General features: G+C 46.6%; 1 protein-coding gene across 1 annotated transcript; it reads left to right on the forward strand.

The window, feature by feature from the left end:
• Positions 1–1,333: 1,333 nt before the first annotated feature.
• Positions 1,334–11,808, forward strand: LOC114586932 (intelectin-1-like). Its single transcript, XM_028710795.2, has 8 exons — positions 1,334–1,487; positions 3,904–4,016; positions 5,868–6,032; positions 6,715–6,962; positions 7,812–7,970; positions 8,882–9,002; positions 9,318–9,421; positions 11,541–11,808. The coding sequence occupies exons 2-8, from the start codon at positions 3,956–3,958 to the stop codon at positions 11,688–11,690; spliced, it is 1,008 nt and encodes a 335-aa protein (XP_028566628.2). The 5' UTR covers positions 1,334–1,487; positions 3,904–3,955; the 3' UTR covers positions 11,691–11,808.
• Positions 11,809–15,447: the final 3,639 nt, after the last annotated feature.

Raw genomic sequence — 15,447 nt, forward strand, 5'->3', positions numbered from 1 at the left:
TACAGAGGGTCACTCTATAAAGTGTTTTAAACCAACGACCCACAAGAGGGCGTGCTGAAGTTAATTTAACGGCTTGGAGGCGTGTAGTGAGAAATTGGCAGCCAGAACGGCAGACGATCTGGGCAGGAAATTGAATTAAATTACAAACACTGGAAACTCTGTACAAAATAGCTGCATAAACAAAATGCTGTCACGGTCACACAAAATGCACAGTTTATGTTCACTGACTCTATGCTATATTGCTCTTGCACAGCGCTTAGAAACTACAATAATAAGCAATAGATATATTGCTAATCCATCCACCCATGCTATTACTGGCACAGCACCTATGAATTTGAATGGAAATAGTTTCCTGGCAGCCTCCAGCTCTCCTTTCATGAGCTCTTGTGTGGACAAAGAACTTAGCTCACTGGCTCCCTAACCTTTTTTGGTCCCCCGCACCCTTGATTCCATAAACTCAACTCCAGTGCCCCCTACCCTATGTTGTGAACCACCCTGAGATCTACAGGTATAGAGGTGGTATACAAATTTAATACATAAAATGATAATATGGTATAAGAAGGGACACAGGTGGCGCTGTGGGTTAAACCACAGAGCCTAGGACTTGCTGATCAGAAGGTCGGTGGTTCGAATCCCCGTGACGGGGTGAGCCCCCGTTGCTCGGTCCCTGCTCCTGCCAACCTAGCAGTTCGAAAGCACGCCAGTGCAAGTAGATAAATAGGTACCGCTCCGGCAGGAAGGTAAACAGCGTTTCTGTGCGCTGCTCTGGTTTGCCAGAAGTGGCTTAGTATGCTGGCCACATGACCCGGAAGCTGTACGCCGGCTCCTTCGGCCAGTAAAGTGAGATGAGCGCCGCAACCCCAGAGTCGTCTGCTACTGGACCTAACGGTCAGGGGTTCCTTTACTTGTATGCTATAAGAAGCATTATTTTGAATAGTGGCTTGCACAGCCCACTAGAAGCAAAGCAATAAAATTCAAAGCAGTAACAATTAATTGCAAAATCCAACTAATCAGTTTAATCAGGTTAACAAAAAGTGATGAACGTGACCCACTGATACGAGGTTTTCAAAGTCTGATAGACATTTACACCTCCAGTGCCCCCCTGCCCCCTTCTTAGCTCTCAGCACCACCAGGTAATCTCATTTCCCCCCCAGGGGGCTGTACCGTCTTCTTTGGGGACCACTGGGTTGGAAAGATTGGTAGCAGAATTTGCCGATGGTAAGCCCTGGAAGGAATACTCGAAGGAAAAATACAAATAAAGAAAGAATGATCCCTTCTGCAGTCAATCCACTGCCCTCCTGCCTTGTGTGTGCCAAGAAGCCCAGGTCACCACTGGTCACCTGCTTAGATTTCCTCATCCTCGACTAAGGTCCATTTGTCTAAAGCAGAGGGCAGTCGGCAGAACGCCAGCGCCTTTCCTTCCATTTCCACGGCCGTCGTTGAAACCTGCAGTTTAGAAACTCCAAACGAGCTGAGCTGCTGAAAGGGTGAGCTATTAATTCATTATCATTAATTGGATTCCTTACCTACCCTTCACCTTAAGGTTCCAGGTTGGGTGCTGGCAGCGTAAAACAACAAGAACAACAACAAGAAGAACAACACCAGTGTAATGCGAATTACGGTCCAAAAAAATAGGGTGAGATCTAAAATACCGTATTTTTCGCTCTATAAGATGCACCAGACCACAAGATGCACCTAGGTTTGGGAGGAGGAAAACAAGAAAAAAAATATTATGAATCTCAGAAGCCAGAACAGCAAAAGGGATCGCTGCGCAGTGAAAGCAGCAATCCCTCTTGCTGTTCTGGCTTCTGGGATAGCTGTGCAGCCTGCATTTGCTCCATAAGACGCACACACATTTCCCCTTACTTTTTAGGAGGGAAAAAGTGAGTCTTATAGAGCAAAAAATACAGTATATACAGATACATGTGGTGTCAAGGGCCAGGATAAAGAGGTGGGTCTTAATGACATGACAGAAACTACAATTTGAAGCTTCGGAATAGACCTCTGTGGGGAGGGAATTCTGCAGATTAGGAGTTGTCACTGGAGAAAGCCCTCTCTTTAGGGGCAGACCTTGGTAATATGCCAGGCTTTGGGAAGGAGGCGCAAGACTCTGTGGTCTGGAGACTAGTTGCAACAGCCCAGCCATCCTGTCTGACTGAAGGGGTGGTCTATGCCACACCCACCGCAAGATTTCGCTTGCCTTGAAAATTCTCCCCTTCTCTCTGCCCTCTATAATATTGGCCTGGCTTTGTAATAAAATGACCCCTCCCCATGTTAGTCTGTTCTCTTTCTCTCCAATTTATTTCACAAACATTTCTCATGCCTTGGGGACAGTTCCGCTTTTGCAACTGGAACAAAGAACTTTGGAGCAGGGGTGGGTGGGTGGAGGAGGCTTGTTGCTCCAAAACGAAGTCTGAAAGCATTTTTGTGCAACCTCCAATCATCCTGGAGCAGGACTGGGTGAAACTGTTCCTGATGTTTTCAGCCCTAAGTGTGGTTCACCAAATTTCCACACAGATTTCCACACCGAAAAGCTCAAGATACACGCTGATCTACCCACATGTAGTTGTGATCCCTGAGAAACGTAGAAAATAACAGGATATATTTATCCGAAAGTCTTCAAACTTACACGACCCTTTAAAAATTAGCTGATGAAGGTGAATACTTCGAAACAGGGCCCTGTCCTGGTTTCTGATCCATAATTGACTCCTGATTTCTGCTCACTGATTGAAACTCCATGTCGAATCTGACTATGGGCTAACATGAACTTATTTCTACTCATCAACTCTTATCTCTAATTCTGTAACGAATTATTGTGTTATACATATCTTTATGAGTTTGAGTTTGTAATCTCTGTTTGAGTTTGTAATCTCTATCTGAGTCTGTAATCCTTGTCAGAATACATACTTTTGAATGGATTAGTTTTTGTCACAATTGACTATTGATTTGCGAGTAGGGACCACACCCACTATTGAAACTTGCATTGGCCTGAGTTTTTGCGGTGCTTTTTTCTGGTATACAGTGGTACCTCAGGTTACATACGCTTCAGGTTACAAACGCTTCAGGTTACAGACTCCGCTAACCCAGAAATAGTGCTTCAGGTTAAGAACTTTGCTTCAGGATAAGAACAGAAGTCATGCTCCGGTGGCGCAGCAGCAGCAGGAGGCCCCATTAGCTAAAGTGGTGCTTCAGGTTAAGAACAGTTTCAGGTTAAGAACGGACCTCTGGAACGAATTAAGTACTTAACCTGAGGTACCACTGTATTTAATAACAAGAACTCCAACTTATTTAACATGAAAATTTATCTGCATTTTAGTGCAAATTTCTCCTGATATCCACATTCATATGGATATGTCCAACAGACACATTTTTACAAAGTTGTTTCCTGTAATATAATGTATTTTTTTGCATGCAATAGTCACAGGTGTATTTATCTTTATGCACACTTCACAATAGTATATGCAATCTATTTGTATATACTGTACACTTGTTGGCTAGAGGACTTCGTTGCAAAATTCAGTGCCAGTTTAAAAGGATGGCTGTACTTCGGTTCACATATTTTTTCAGAAAGTGTAAACATGGTGTGTTTTCCTTGGATTGTGGACTGAATCAGGAAATTGGAATTGTTGACATTGCAGTTTTTGTTGGGATGCAAAGAGTACTTTGGTACTCTTTGGTGAGCGAACCTCAGCAGAGATTTATAGTCACAAAATATTCAGCAAAGTGTGGAGATAAAGGCTGCTAGACCCTTAAAATGTGCCCTTTAAAGTGAGTTCCAAAGTTCGCCTCTTTCCCCAGCATAGAAAAAGACCACACATTTGGTAAGTTAAAAATGGTTTACTTACAAACTCTTCCAAGGTCAGGTTCATGTGGATTTCTGCCTGAGAGACTTTTTTTTTGTAGGTGGTGAAGAGAGATTCTCACGAAATAAACTTGATCTCTCCCACTCGGAAGAATGAAGGCGCTTGTGGCCATTCTGCTTTGTGTGATTGTCTTCCCTAAAGGTTTGGAGTGTGGTAAGTCTGTGTATGTTCATAGGGGAAGAGGGGAGAACTAGCTACATAATGTTTTGTAAAGCTTTTATTGCCTCAATTTCCCTCCTTAAAACCACACTGACATTTTCTTTCCTTCTCCGCTTCTGAACCAACCAAAGGGCCACACTGCCTTATGTTTCAAGACCACTCTCTCACAGACAGCTGCCCTCCAAAAGGACAAAAACATATTTCCTTCTCCACCCCAGTTCCCCTTTTCTTTCTTTCTCTCTCTTTCTCTCTCACACATATGCAAGACATAGAATGCCTCCACCAGTGCCAAAGTTTATTGACCAAAGTTCTCGCAACCCCCCTCCCAGTTTTGTAGCAATTTCTTAAACATTTCAGCAAAAAAACCCTGCTTGCACATTTCCCCCAAGTTTTCCCAGACATTTTGAAAGGCTGCCGACATCTTCACAAGACAGTATCACCAAAGCAACTATCTGTAAACAAACAATAAACATCCAGAAAAATGGCAAAAGTAGTTTCTCTTCCAAATAGGTTTTTTTATCTTAAACAATTGCAAAAGTAAAGAGCTCACTAGTAATATATCAGTGCCTCAGTGCTCATTTATTTTCTTTTGGAAGAAAACCTATTACAGTGGTGCCCCGCAAGACGAATGCCTCGCAAGACGAAAAACTCGCTAGACGAAAGGGTTTTCAGTTTTTTGAGTTGTTCCGCAAGACGAATTTCCCTATGGGCTTGCTTCGCAAGACAAAACATCTTGTGAGTTCTTGCGAGTTTGTTTCCTTTTTCTTAAAGCCGCTAAGCTGTTAATAGCTGCTAAGCCGCTAAGCCGCTAAGCCGTTAATAGCCGCTAAGCTGCTAATAGCCGTGCTTCGCAAGACGAAAAAACCCCAAGACGAAGAGACTCGCGGAACGGATTAATTTCGTCTTGCGAGGCACCACTGTACTTGTGTCAATTGCAGTAGCCAATGTATCACAACCCTCCTGTTCATTGTTTTATTGAAATTTCCGCTGTGCAAAGTACGGGATTTTCCAGTCGTATTGCTCTATATAGGGAGATAAAAAAGAGCCTCAAATCGATTTACAATCAAGGTAAGGAATAAAATAATAAAATAAATAGAAAGGAGATTTAACAGTGTTGCATAACGTCATCTTTGCTACCCGACTGCCTTGAAAAACAGAAAAATGATTTTGCCTGGTACTGAAATGATGACGAAATCGGCGCCAGTCAAATTGCCAGGGGAAACATTCTCTTAACAGCATGGCTACTACAGGGAAGGCCCTGTTCTCTCACCGCCAACCCCTGGACCTCCCTTGAAGGTAGGACACAAAGAAGATCCTCAGATGGTTTTAAGGAGGAAATTGGTTCTTTAGGCATAGCAGTCCCAGTGTCTGATCCTCTTCTTCATCAGACATCCTAAATTGAGGTGGTGTTTTGCAGCTGGGTGGGAATGTGGTGCAGGATTATGAGAATTTATCATGGTGATGGCATGAAATAAGACCGCCCAGAAGACTTTACAGTGGCACCTCTGGTTGCGAATGGGATCTGTTCTGGAGGCCCATTTGCAACCTGAACAGAACGCAACCTGCGTCTGTGCATGCACGGGTCGTGATTCGCCACTTCTGTGCATGCGCTTGATGTCATTTTGCGCATCTGTGCATGCGTGAGCGGCAAAACCCGGAAGTAACCCGTTCCATTACTTCTGGGTCACCGTGGGACACAACCTGAAAACGCGCAACCTGAAATTATCATAACTGGAGGTATGACTGTAGATCGAGAGGTCCACAAAACACTTTCCCACCCCTTTCCCCAATAAATGCACTGCACCTTTCCTCTCCTGAGTCTAATAAGGAGCCCCTTCTGCGCAGACACGGACGGTTGCATCGCCTCCTTGAAAAGAGACATCCTCAAGCTGATGGTCAAATGGGAAGATGCCAGCTGCCTACAGAACCAGCAGGGCCTGGTCCCAAACCTCCTCCAGACCCTCCCTCGGAGCTGCAAGGAAATCAAAACAGCTCTGGAAGGAGCTCCAGGTAGGTAAGCCAGAAGGAGATGCACCAGATCAGGGGCTCTTTGTAGGCATCACAAGGGGGTTGGGCCAAATGCCCCTTTAGGTCCCTTCCGACTCTACAATTCTATGATTCTATGCTCACTGCGGTGTCAGGGAATGGTCTGAAAACGAGAACTGGGGAATGCATTCTGTTGCAGACCAGCTTCTCTCTGATGGAGAGCTGTAGGGGGAAGAGTCGCCCCCCCCCCGTCCACAACCTGTTCAGAAACAGAGAGAGACAGGAGCTGAACAGCTTAGGGAGGAGCTACCTAGTTACGAGATAATGACAAGGGAGCCAGAAGGGAGGGTGCAGCTAGCTGAGACGTCACTTGAGAGTGTGGGGGATACCGCCCTCACCGTGGACTCGGAGGTCCGAACGTATCAGGGAGCAAAAGAGGCAGAGGGAGGGATGAACTTAATTGTTGCGGAGGTCGGAGGAAGGATTTAGAGTAGCCTCTCCTTGCGGAGAGCTGTATATTTGTGGTTGTGACATGATGCTGTAATAAAAGGACCATAATAATATCAAATGCTTGTAAATTCTTATCTGTGGAGTTACCGAAGGGAGGGGAGGAATCTCCACGCGGCAAGGATTACAAAACGTGATCAGAGTCGATGCCGCCAACGGAGAAAGGGTCATAAGGATAGCCTGTTTGGCTCATCGGCAGATGGGTTGTATTTCCTGAGCACGGAGGACGGTGAGATCTACCAAACCTTCTGCGACATGTCCACCAACGGAGGCGGCTGGACACTGGTGGCCAGCATCCACGAGAACAACATTTATGGGAAGTGCACCCTGGGAGACCGCTGGTCTAGTCAACAAGGGAACACTGCCAGTTACCCAAGTGGAGAAGGCAACTGGTCCAATAACAACACCTTTGGGACGGCTGTGGGCTCAACGTGTGATGACTATAAGGTGAGGCTCTGTTACCTTTCTTGAGCTTCTTGAGGATGTGGGTGGCACTGTGGTCTAAACCACTGAGCCTCTTGGGCTTGCTGATCAGAAGGTCAGCGGTTTGAATCCCTGCGACGGGGTGAGCTCCTGTTGCTCTGTCCGAACTCCTGCCAACCTAGCAGTTTGAAAGCACACAGTGCAAGCAGATAAATAGGTACCGCTGTGGCTGGAAGGTAAACAGCATTTCCATGTGCTCTGGTTTCCTTCACGGTGTTCTGTTGTGCCAGAAGCAGCTTAGTCACGCTGGCTAGCTCAGTTGGGGGGGGGGCTTGTGGACAGGTCAAATGACCTCCGTGGGCTGCTTCCAGCACATGGGCCTTAGGTTGCTGACCCCTGCCCTACAACTTCCTGCCTAACTTTTCATTCCACTTTGGTTGCGTTATGGAGTCGTCCCTCTAGATGGCAGCAATGTGTTAACCTTGTGGAAGCATCACAGAACAACTACCGTATTTTTCGCTCTATAAGACACACGTTTTCCCCTCCAAAAATTAAGGGGAAATGTGTGTGCATCTTATGGAGCAAATGCAGGCTCCATGGCTTCAGCGAAAGCAACATGAAGCCTCCGTTTCTCCTGCTGCTTCGCTGAAGGGGCGCTGCGCAGAGAGGGAGAGAATTCCCCCCCCCCTTGTTCTCTCCCTCTAAAACTAGGTGCGTCTTATGGTCGCTTTTTAGAGCGAAAAATACAGTATTGAAGCAGAGTCTTGTGTGGATGGTCCATTATGAATCCACCACTGAGGCACTCTGATTGCAGAATAAGGCCCTGACTAAATATATAGGTGTTTTCCCCTACCATCTTCTGATATTTTACAGAACCCAGGCTACTCTGACCTCCAAGCACGGGATATGGCCATCTGGCATGTCCCAAACAACACCCCCATGAGGGAATGGCGTGACTCTGCCTTCTTGAGGTATCACACCGAGACCGGGTTCTTGTCTGTAGAAGGAGGGAACCTTCATGGGCTTTATCAGGTAACTGATGTGGCTGAATGGACAGTCAATATTTAGCGCCTCAGTTAGTCTGGACCTCTAAAAAAAGGATGTGGTGGTGTGTGTTTGAGAGCAGATTTCCAAATACCCGAAGACCTCAGATGTAGATCTCAGAGGTCCAGGTTCCCATCCTGTCACAACTTCACTCTGCCCTCTGTTATGACTTTCTTAGGGAAAACATGGAAAAGGGACGCTTGCCCCGCCCCCATGGCCCAACCCTCGAGAGTACAGCATGTGCGCCACTCTGGGTGTCAGAGCAGCTAGCTTCACCTCTGTCTGGAGGCTGTAGATGCTTCTGAATGCTAGTTATTGGAAACCAGAGGAGGGGAGAATATCTCTTGTGCCCAGGTCCTCCTTGAGGGTTTCCCATTGGTGCGCCGGGTTGACCACTGAGAGAATAGAATTCTGGACTAGATGGGACACTGCTCTGATCCAGCAGGCTTCTCTTATGTCCTTAAATGTGATCAAATTAATAAGGAAGGACACAGGGAGGATGATGCAATTACAGTGGTACCTCGGGTTACATACGCTTCAGGTTACATACACTTCATACACTTCAACGAAGAAATAGTGCTTCAGGTTAAGAACTTTGCTTCAGGATGAGAACAGAAATCGTGCTCCAGCGGCACGGCGGCAGCAGGAGGCCCCATTAGCTAAAGTGGTGCCTCAGATTAAGAACAGTTTCAGGTTAAGAACGGACCTCTGGAACGAATTAAGTACTTAACCCGAGGTACCACTGTATATTCTTTTTAAACAAATTTGATGCTCAGGCTTGTATGCTTCCAAGTTGAACAGGCCAAGGTCTCTCTCTCTCTCTCTCTCTCTCTCTCTCTCTCTCTCTCTCTCTCTCTCTCTCTCTCTCTGGTTTATTTCCCATTTGTTCTTCTTTCCAGCAATACCCAGTCAAGTTTGGGCTTGGCAGCTGCCCAGCTAATAATGGACCCATCGTCCCTGTCGTCTACGACACCGGAAATGCGCAGCAAACGGCGTTCTATTACTCTCCAAATTCCAGAGGCAAGTCCATTCCAGTCTGAAGATACGCCCACATGGATTTTCCTACAAGGATCCTGGGAACTTTAGTTTGTTAAGGGAATTGTAGCTCGGGGAGGGGTAAGTTAGAACCCCCAGGATTCTTTGGGGGGGGCGGAGCTGTGTGCTTTAAAGGTACGTTGAATGTGCACCATCCGTTTTATATATGTGTTGCGGACGTGAGCTTTGTCCCCATGCCTTTCAAAGAGGATTACACAAATTCGCGGAGGAGGAGAAAGCTGTCAATTGCTCTCAGCCACCAAGACTGTGTTCTCCCTCCCCGCCTCTCTGTCTTTGCAGGTGAATTCGTCGCTGGCTACATACAGTTCCGGGTCTTCAACAACGAGAAAGCTGCCATGGCGCTCTGTGCTGGGATCAAAGCCACCGGCTGTAACACAGAAACGGTGAGTTGTAAGTTGGTGGAAAGAGAGGCAGGACTCAGCTACATTGTTGTTGTTGTTGTTTAGTCGTGTCCCCGTGGACCAGAGCACGCCAGGCCCTCCTGTCTTCCACTGCCTCCCGCAGTTGGGTCAAACTCATGTTGGTAGCTCCGAGAACACTGTCCCGCCATCTTGTCCTCTGTCGTCCCCTTCTCCTTGTGCCCTCCATCTTTCCCAACATCATTTCCTGATGTTCCTTCAGAATGGAGAGGTTTGATCTTCTTGCAGTCCATGGGACTCTCAAGAGTCTCCTCCAGCACCAGAATTCAAAAGCAGCTACATTAGCAAAGAAAAAAGGAACTGAATGTGTTTTAAACATGCAACACCAGATGGCGGAAGAGAGAAGGAATGGTTTAAAATGAGATTTCCCTAGTGGCGGAGCTAGCTGCTCAGGCACCTGGAGGGGTGGGGGTGGAGGAGCTGTCCAGGGGGGCCATTGGCGCCCATTGGGGATGATCGGCACTGCGATCATTGGCCACTGGGGGCTATTGGCACGGCAATCGGCGCCCATTGGGGGCGATTAGTGCCCAGGGGGCCAGGGTGGGGATCCGCTCAGGGGGGATTTTGTCACCCCTCTGAGGGATGACACCCAGCGTGGGCCACCCCCACCTACCTATGCCCCTGGGTTTCCCCTCGGATTTTTTCTCCTTTTATTTAAAACAATTTAATTTCTGACTTACCGTACTTTTCCGTGTATAAGACTAGGTTTTTTAAAATTAAAAATTATGTTGATAACTGTGGGTCGTCTTATACACGGATACAATCTTCCCCCATTTTCTCAATTTGGAGTCCCAAAAATAGGGGGTGGGGCGTCTTATACTTGGGGGCATCTTATAAACGAAAACATGTAGTACAGTGGTACCTCGGGTTAAGTACTTAATTCGTTCTGGAGGTCCGTTCTTAACCTGAAACTGTTCTTAACTGGAAGCACCACTTTAGCTAATGGGGCCTCCTGCTGCTGCCGCACGATTTCTGTTCTCATCCTGAAGCAAAGTTCTTAACCCGAGGTACTATTTCTGGGTTAGCGGAGTCTGTACACTGAAGCGTCTGTAACCTGAAGCGTATGTAGCCCCAGGTACCACTGTATTTATAGTGGTTTCCCCACTGTGTTTAGATCCACTCCCGGGGTGGCATAGTGGTTAGAGTGTCGGACTAGGACCTGAGAGACAGGGGTTCAAATCCTTGCTCAGCCATGGAGATCACTGGGTTTGACCTTTTTGGGTGGGGGGTAGTTGCTGCCTCTCAGACTAACCTACCTCACAGGGTTATTGCGGGGATTAAATGGGGGGGGGGGGGAAGGAAACCACGTATTCCACCTTGCAGGAAAAAAAGGCGTGATAAATATCGTATTTTTTGCTCTATAAGACTCTCTTTTTCCCTCCTAAAAAGTAAAGGGAAATGTGTGGGCATCTTATGGAGCGGATGCAGGCTGCACAGCTATCCCAGAAGCCAGAACAGCAAGAGGGATTTTCTGCTTTCGCTGCGCAGCGATCCCTCTTGCTGTTCTGGCTTCTGAGATTCATAATACAGTGGTGCCTCGCAAGACGAAATTAATTCGTTCCGCGAGTTTTGTCGTCTTGCGATTTTTTTCGTCTTGCGAAGCACGGTGTCGGGAAAGTTTTGGAAAAGCTTCAAAAATCACCAAAGTCTTCAAAAACCTCAAAAAAGGCTACCACACCGAGTGCTATGAGTTGCTCCTCGAAGTCAAGTCGCAACTGTATTAATGGTGTTAAGAAAAAGGAAACAAACTTGCAAGACGTTTCCGTCTTGCGAAGCAAGCCCATAGGGAAAATCGTCTTGCGAAGCAGCTCAAAAAACAAAAAACCCTTTCGTCTTGCGAGTTTTCCGTCTTGCGAGGCATTCGTCTTGCGAGGTACCAATGTTTTTTTTTTTTTCTTGTTTCCTCCTCCCAAAACTAGGTGCGTCTTGTGGTTTGGTGCGTCTTATAGGGTGAAAAATGCAGTAAATAATAATAAAAGAGGCAGGATAAGTTTGGGAGCTGTATTGTCCCGCCGGCGATGTCGAATATGATGCAGGCCACTCCCAATTCCGAGCTAGACTCTCCCAAATTTTCTTTCCCCAGTTCTGTGTCGGTGGAGGAGGGTACTTTCCAGAATCAAGCCGGCAGTGCGGCGACTACACGGCCTTCGACTGGGAAGGCTACGGCACTCACACTGGCTGGAGTGCTTCAAAACAGTTGCTGGAGTCTGCGATGCTGATCTTTTACCGCTGAGTCTAAGACCGCTGCCGATTCTCTGAGCACCAGAGCTTTGGGCTGGAGAATGAGGACGTTTCCCCCCAGCTAAATCTTATCTCATGTCAACAAGGCTAATACAACCATCTGGTTCATACGAGTCTTAGTCTTTCTTGCATCATCCCATCAAAAGCAACGCGCCACTGCCCACGAATTCTAGTTTCGTCTCTTCGTGGTTGCATTCTGACCAAGCTGTCTGCTTACAACATTGCGGGGAAGGGAATGAATATTGCTGTTTGGGGGAAAGGAAGGCATTTGTGACAAGGGGGCGGAAATTCATATCAGCTTGCATTTGAGTTGCAAAGCTGTTTCATTAAAGGTAAAGGTAAAGGGACCCCTGACCATTAAGTCCAGTCGTGACCGACTCTGGGGTTGCGGCGCTCATCTCGCTCTATAGGCCGAGGGAGCCGGCGTTTGTCTGTAGGCAGCTTCCGGGTCATGTGGCCAGCATGACTAAGCCGCTTCTGGCTAACCAGAGCAGCGCATGGAAACACCGTTTACCTTCCCGCTGGAGCGGTACCTATTTATCTACTTGCACTTTGATGTGCTTTCGAACTGCTAGGTTGGCAGGAGCTGGGACCAAGGAATGGGAGCTCACCCCATCGCGGGGATTCGAACCACCGACCTTCTGATCAGCAAGTCCTAGGCTCTGTGGTTTAACCCACAGCGCCACCCACATCCCAAAGCGCCGCCCGCTGTTTCATTAGCCCTTCCCAAAATACTATGTGAAGCAGAACCACCCTTCCAAATTGGCACCTTCTCGAATTCTGTGGTGCTGTTCTCCATTCAAATGAAAATGGTATATCAGGAGAAACTGTGCCTAAAGAAGTATATATTTGTCATGCATTCTGTCAGGATGGTTCTTTGCCAAGTGTGCACATTAGGTAGAACTGCATGCAAAAAAATTATAATGTATTGATTATTATCATTATGAACTTTATTAACTACCTTTCACCAGCAGGCCCCAGGGCAGGTTATCACACTTTAAAATTCAGAATCAAAACAGTTAAAACATATTGAATTCGCATTAGCTTTGGTCATCCTTGTTTAAAACAAAAGCTGGTTTGTCATCCACTCAAAGCTCCTCCTCTTTAGTTTGTAGAAATAAGGGTGACTCGAGACTGATGATCTTTTTGAAGATTTACTGTGGGCTTGAAAATCCCTTCCTTGTCAGATTTTTTACTCCTCCAGGGAAGTTTGAGATTCACTTGAAAGGTCAGTCAGCATCTTGTGATCACTGCTGAATGGACCATTTTATTTCTGGATGGACTTTTTTTTTTGGGGGGGGAGTACTCAAAGTTTCAGTTTTGACTGAAGGATTATTTGAATGGAGTTTCCATCCTTAGTCTCCTATTTTGCTGAGGGGTATCCTGGCTCTCCCTCCAAAAAAAGACCCATAACAACAACAGTGTTATAAGAAAAACTGCTCCTTTTCCCTTATGGGGTATTCTGGAGCCCATACAGAGTCCTTAAGTGGGTTCCCTATCAGTAGGAGAAATAACAGAGGCCAACCAGAGTATATTGAGAACCAAGCAGCTAGTAAGCCTGATCTTTATTCAAGGAACTATTGCAACAGGGTCCCCACTCACCACACGCAGGAGGGAAGAGAACCCTGAACAACGGTGTGCAAGCCCTTATATAGACTCTTGAAATTGCCCACCCTGTAGCCCAAGACCACTCCCCTAAAACATCATATGTACATCACAGAAGGAGGTGGTCCACAGCAGAAATCCTGTCTGCCAGGATACCTGATAATGGTCACTGGTTGCCTTACCTGGGCAGCCTGGCCATTCTTTTGTGATGGTTAATACTTTTATTTCCTGAATCCAGGTCACAGACTCACCCTATTCATACGCAAATGCGCCCTTAAGACAGGATTTGCAAGCAAAAAGACAATGGGAAGGTTTCCCCCATTTGCCTCCCTTACAGCAGAGGAATATTTGAGGTCATTGGGAGAGTCAAAATGGCTTCAGGATTACTCTCCTGTACTATTTCAGACACATGGTTCATATATTTAGATATGCGTACATTTATGAATATTTATTCTATATTTCCAGGGGTCGGCAAGGTTTACCTCGCCTGGGCTGGTTCACTCCAGCACAGATCCCTCTGTGGGCTGGATTGTGTGTGCATGCTCATGCGTGCGCCCAAGATTTCCAGCATCTGTGTCTGCGCGATTTCTGGCATCTATGCATGCGCAGACATGATTTCTGGCGTCGTGGAAGCGAGTCCCCGTTCTGTGCTGCACCGGTTTAATGCAGCGCGCGGGGACTCGCCAAGTGGGCGGCTCAGTTTGGGGACAACTCCTGGGCCGGTTAAATGACCCCCTTGGGCCGATTGTGGCCCATGGGCCTTGGGTTGCCTACCCCGGTTTGAGACCTTAAAATTCTTAGAACAAGAGCAAGAGGCAGGATTGGAGTTCCAGGACACATTTCCAGACAGGCAAAGAGACCCATAGGAGGGTGTGAAGCAGGGAAATTGAGAGACATGGTGTGGGGAGAGTCTCAAGGGGCGGACAGAGTAGCCTAGGGGGCCACATCTGGGTCCCAGGCCTGAGTCCCCACCCTCACTATAGACGATGAAATATACTCGGAGTCGAGAGTGGATTTCATGCTCTTTATTCAGCTCATAGTGGTGAGGAGGAATGGAAGTTCCCCCAGAATGTCTGCTTTATATACATTATTTACACAATGGGCCCCAACGTGATTGGCTAATTCCGGGATTCTCCTGTAGGCCAATCAGGTTGCGGATTGACTTCCACCCGGAGCTGGATTGGGTGGCTCCTGTGGACCAATCAGACTGCTGCATTCTGGACCCTATTGTTCTAGGACCAATCAGACTGCTACACTCTGGATCCTATTGTTCTAGGACCAATCAGACTGCTGCATTCTGAATCCTATTGTTCCATGACCAATCAGACTGCTGCATTTTGGATCCTATTCAACTCAGTACATAACAGACGACCACCTTCTTGCTTTCCGATAAGCCCTGCTTAAGAGAGTTTGCAACTGCTTCAGGTTCAGGTACCTTAGTCAGACTGAAAGTTGTGGTCAGGAAAGGGAGGCGATGCCTTTACATTTTCCAGCAGATACACACAACGTAAACCTTCATTTTTATTTTTATTTATTATTATTAACCACCAAGGAAAGGAATGTGAGTCACAGGATTAGCAAAGATTGAAAAATAAATGTAAATACCTGCTCACCTCCCTTTTAAGTACAGTATGTTTGCGAGGAATGTGGGTTACATGTTACTCTCCCCCCCCCCCGCTAAAAAAAATGTTTAGGGGTACTCTCATTTTCCTACTCGTATTGAAATACTGCCCCTCGATGAGGCCAAACTTAAATTCGCAAAATGTTTAGGGGTGTGCGTACCCCCAGAAAAAAAGCACTGCATGTAGGGGAGTCCCTGCCTAGAGTTTAGAGAAGGAAGAATCCCAGTCTGGTTTCTATTTTAGCATGAAGCTCCCTTATCTACCCAACTCACACACCCAGGAATGAGTCAAAAACCGAAGCGAAACCGGCCTCTGCATTCTGAATTACTATTATTATTTGCTCCTCTCCAAAGTTTGCAATGCAGTTCTCCAGCCAAAATATCTGTGCAGAATAAATTTTTTTAAAAAATGTGGCATTAGGGGAAAAAAGTGTGTTCAAAAGGGATTCTATTGGCAAAAATGGCATATGAAAATGCACGAAGTCAGGGGAAAGCGCTTGCAGTCCTTTGAATATCAGGGAAT

The sequence above is a fragment of the Podarcis muralis genome, chromosome 16, assembly GCF_964188315.1.
Source record: "Podarcis muralis chromosome 16, rPodMur119.hap1.1, whole genome shotgun sequence".
Taxonomy (NCBI): Eukaryota; Metazoa; Chordata; class Lepidosauria; order Squamata; family Lacertidae; genus Podarcis; species Podarcis muralis.

What these genes read in the sequence shown, in the direction of transcription:
- LOC114586932 (XM_028710795.2), top strand. Translation starts at nt 3,956, where the DNA reads ATGAAGGCGCTTGTGGCCATTCTGCTTTGTGTGATTGTCTTCCCTAAA. An exon ending in CCCTAAAGGTTTGGAGTGTG is followed by an intron (nt 4,017 to 5,867) that starts GTAAGTCTGTGT and finishes CCTTCTGCGCAG; the next exon opens with ACACGGACGGTTGCATCGCC. An exon ending in ACCTTCATGGGCTTTATCAG is followed by an intron (nt 7,971 to 8,881) that starts GTAACTGATGTG and finishes TCTTCTTTCCAG; the next exon opens with CAATACCCAGTCAAGTTTGG.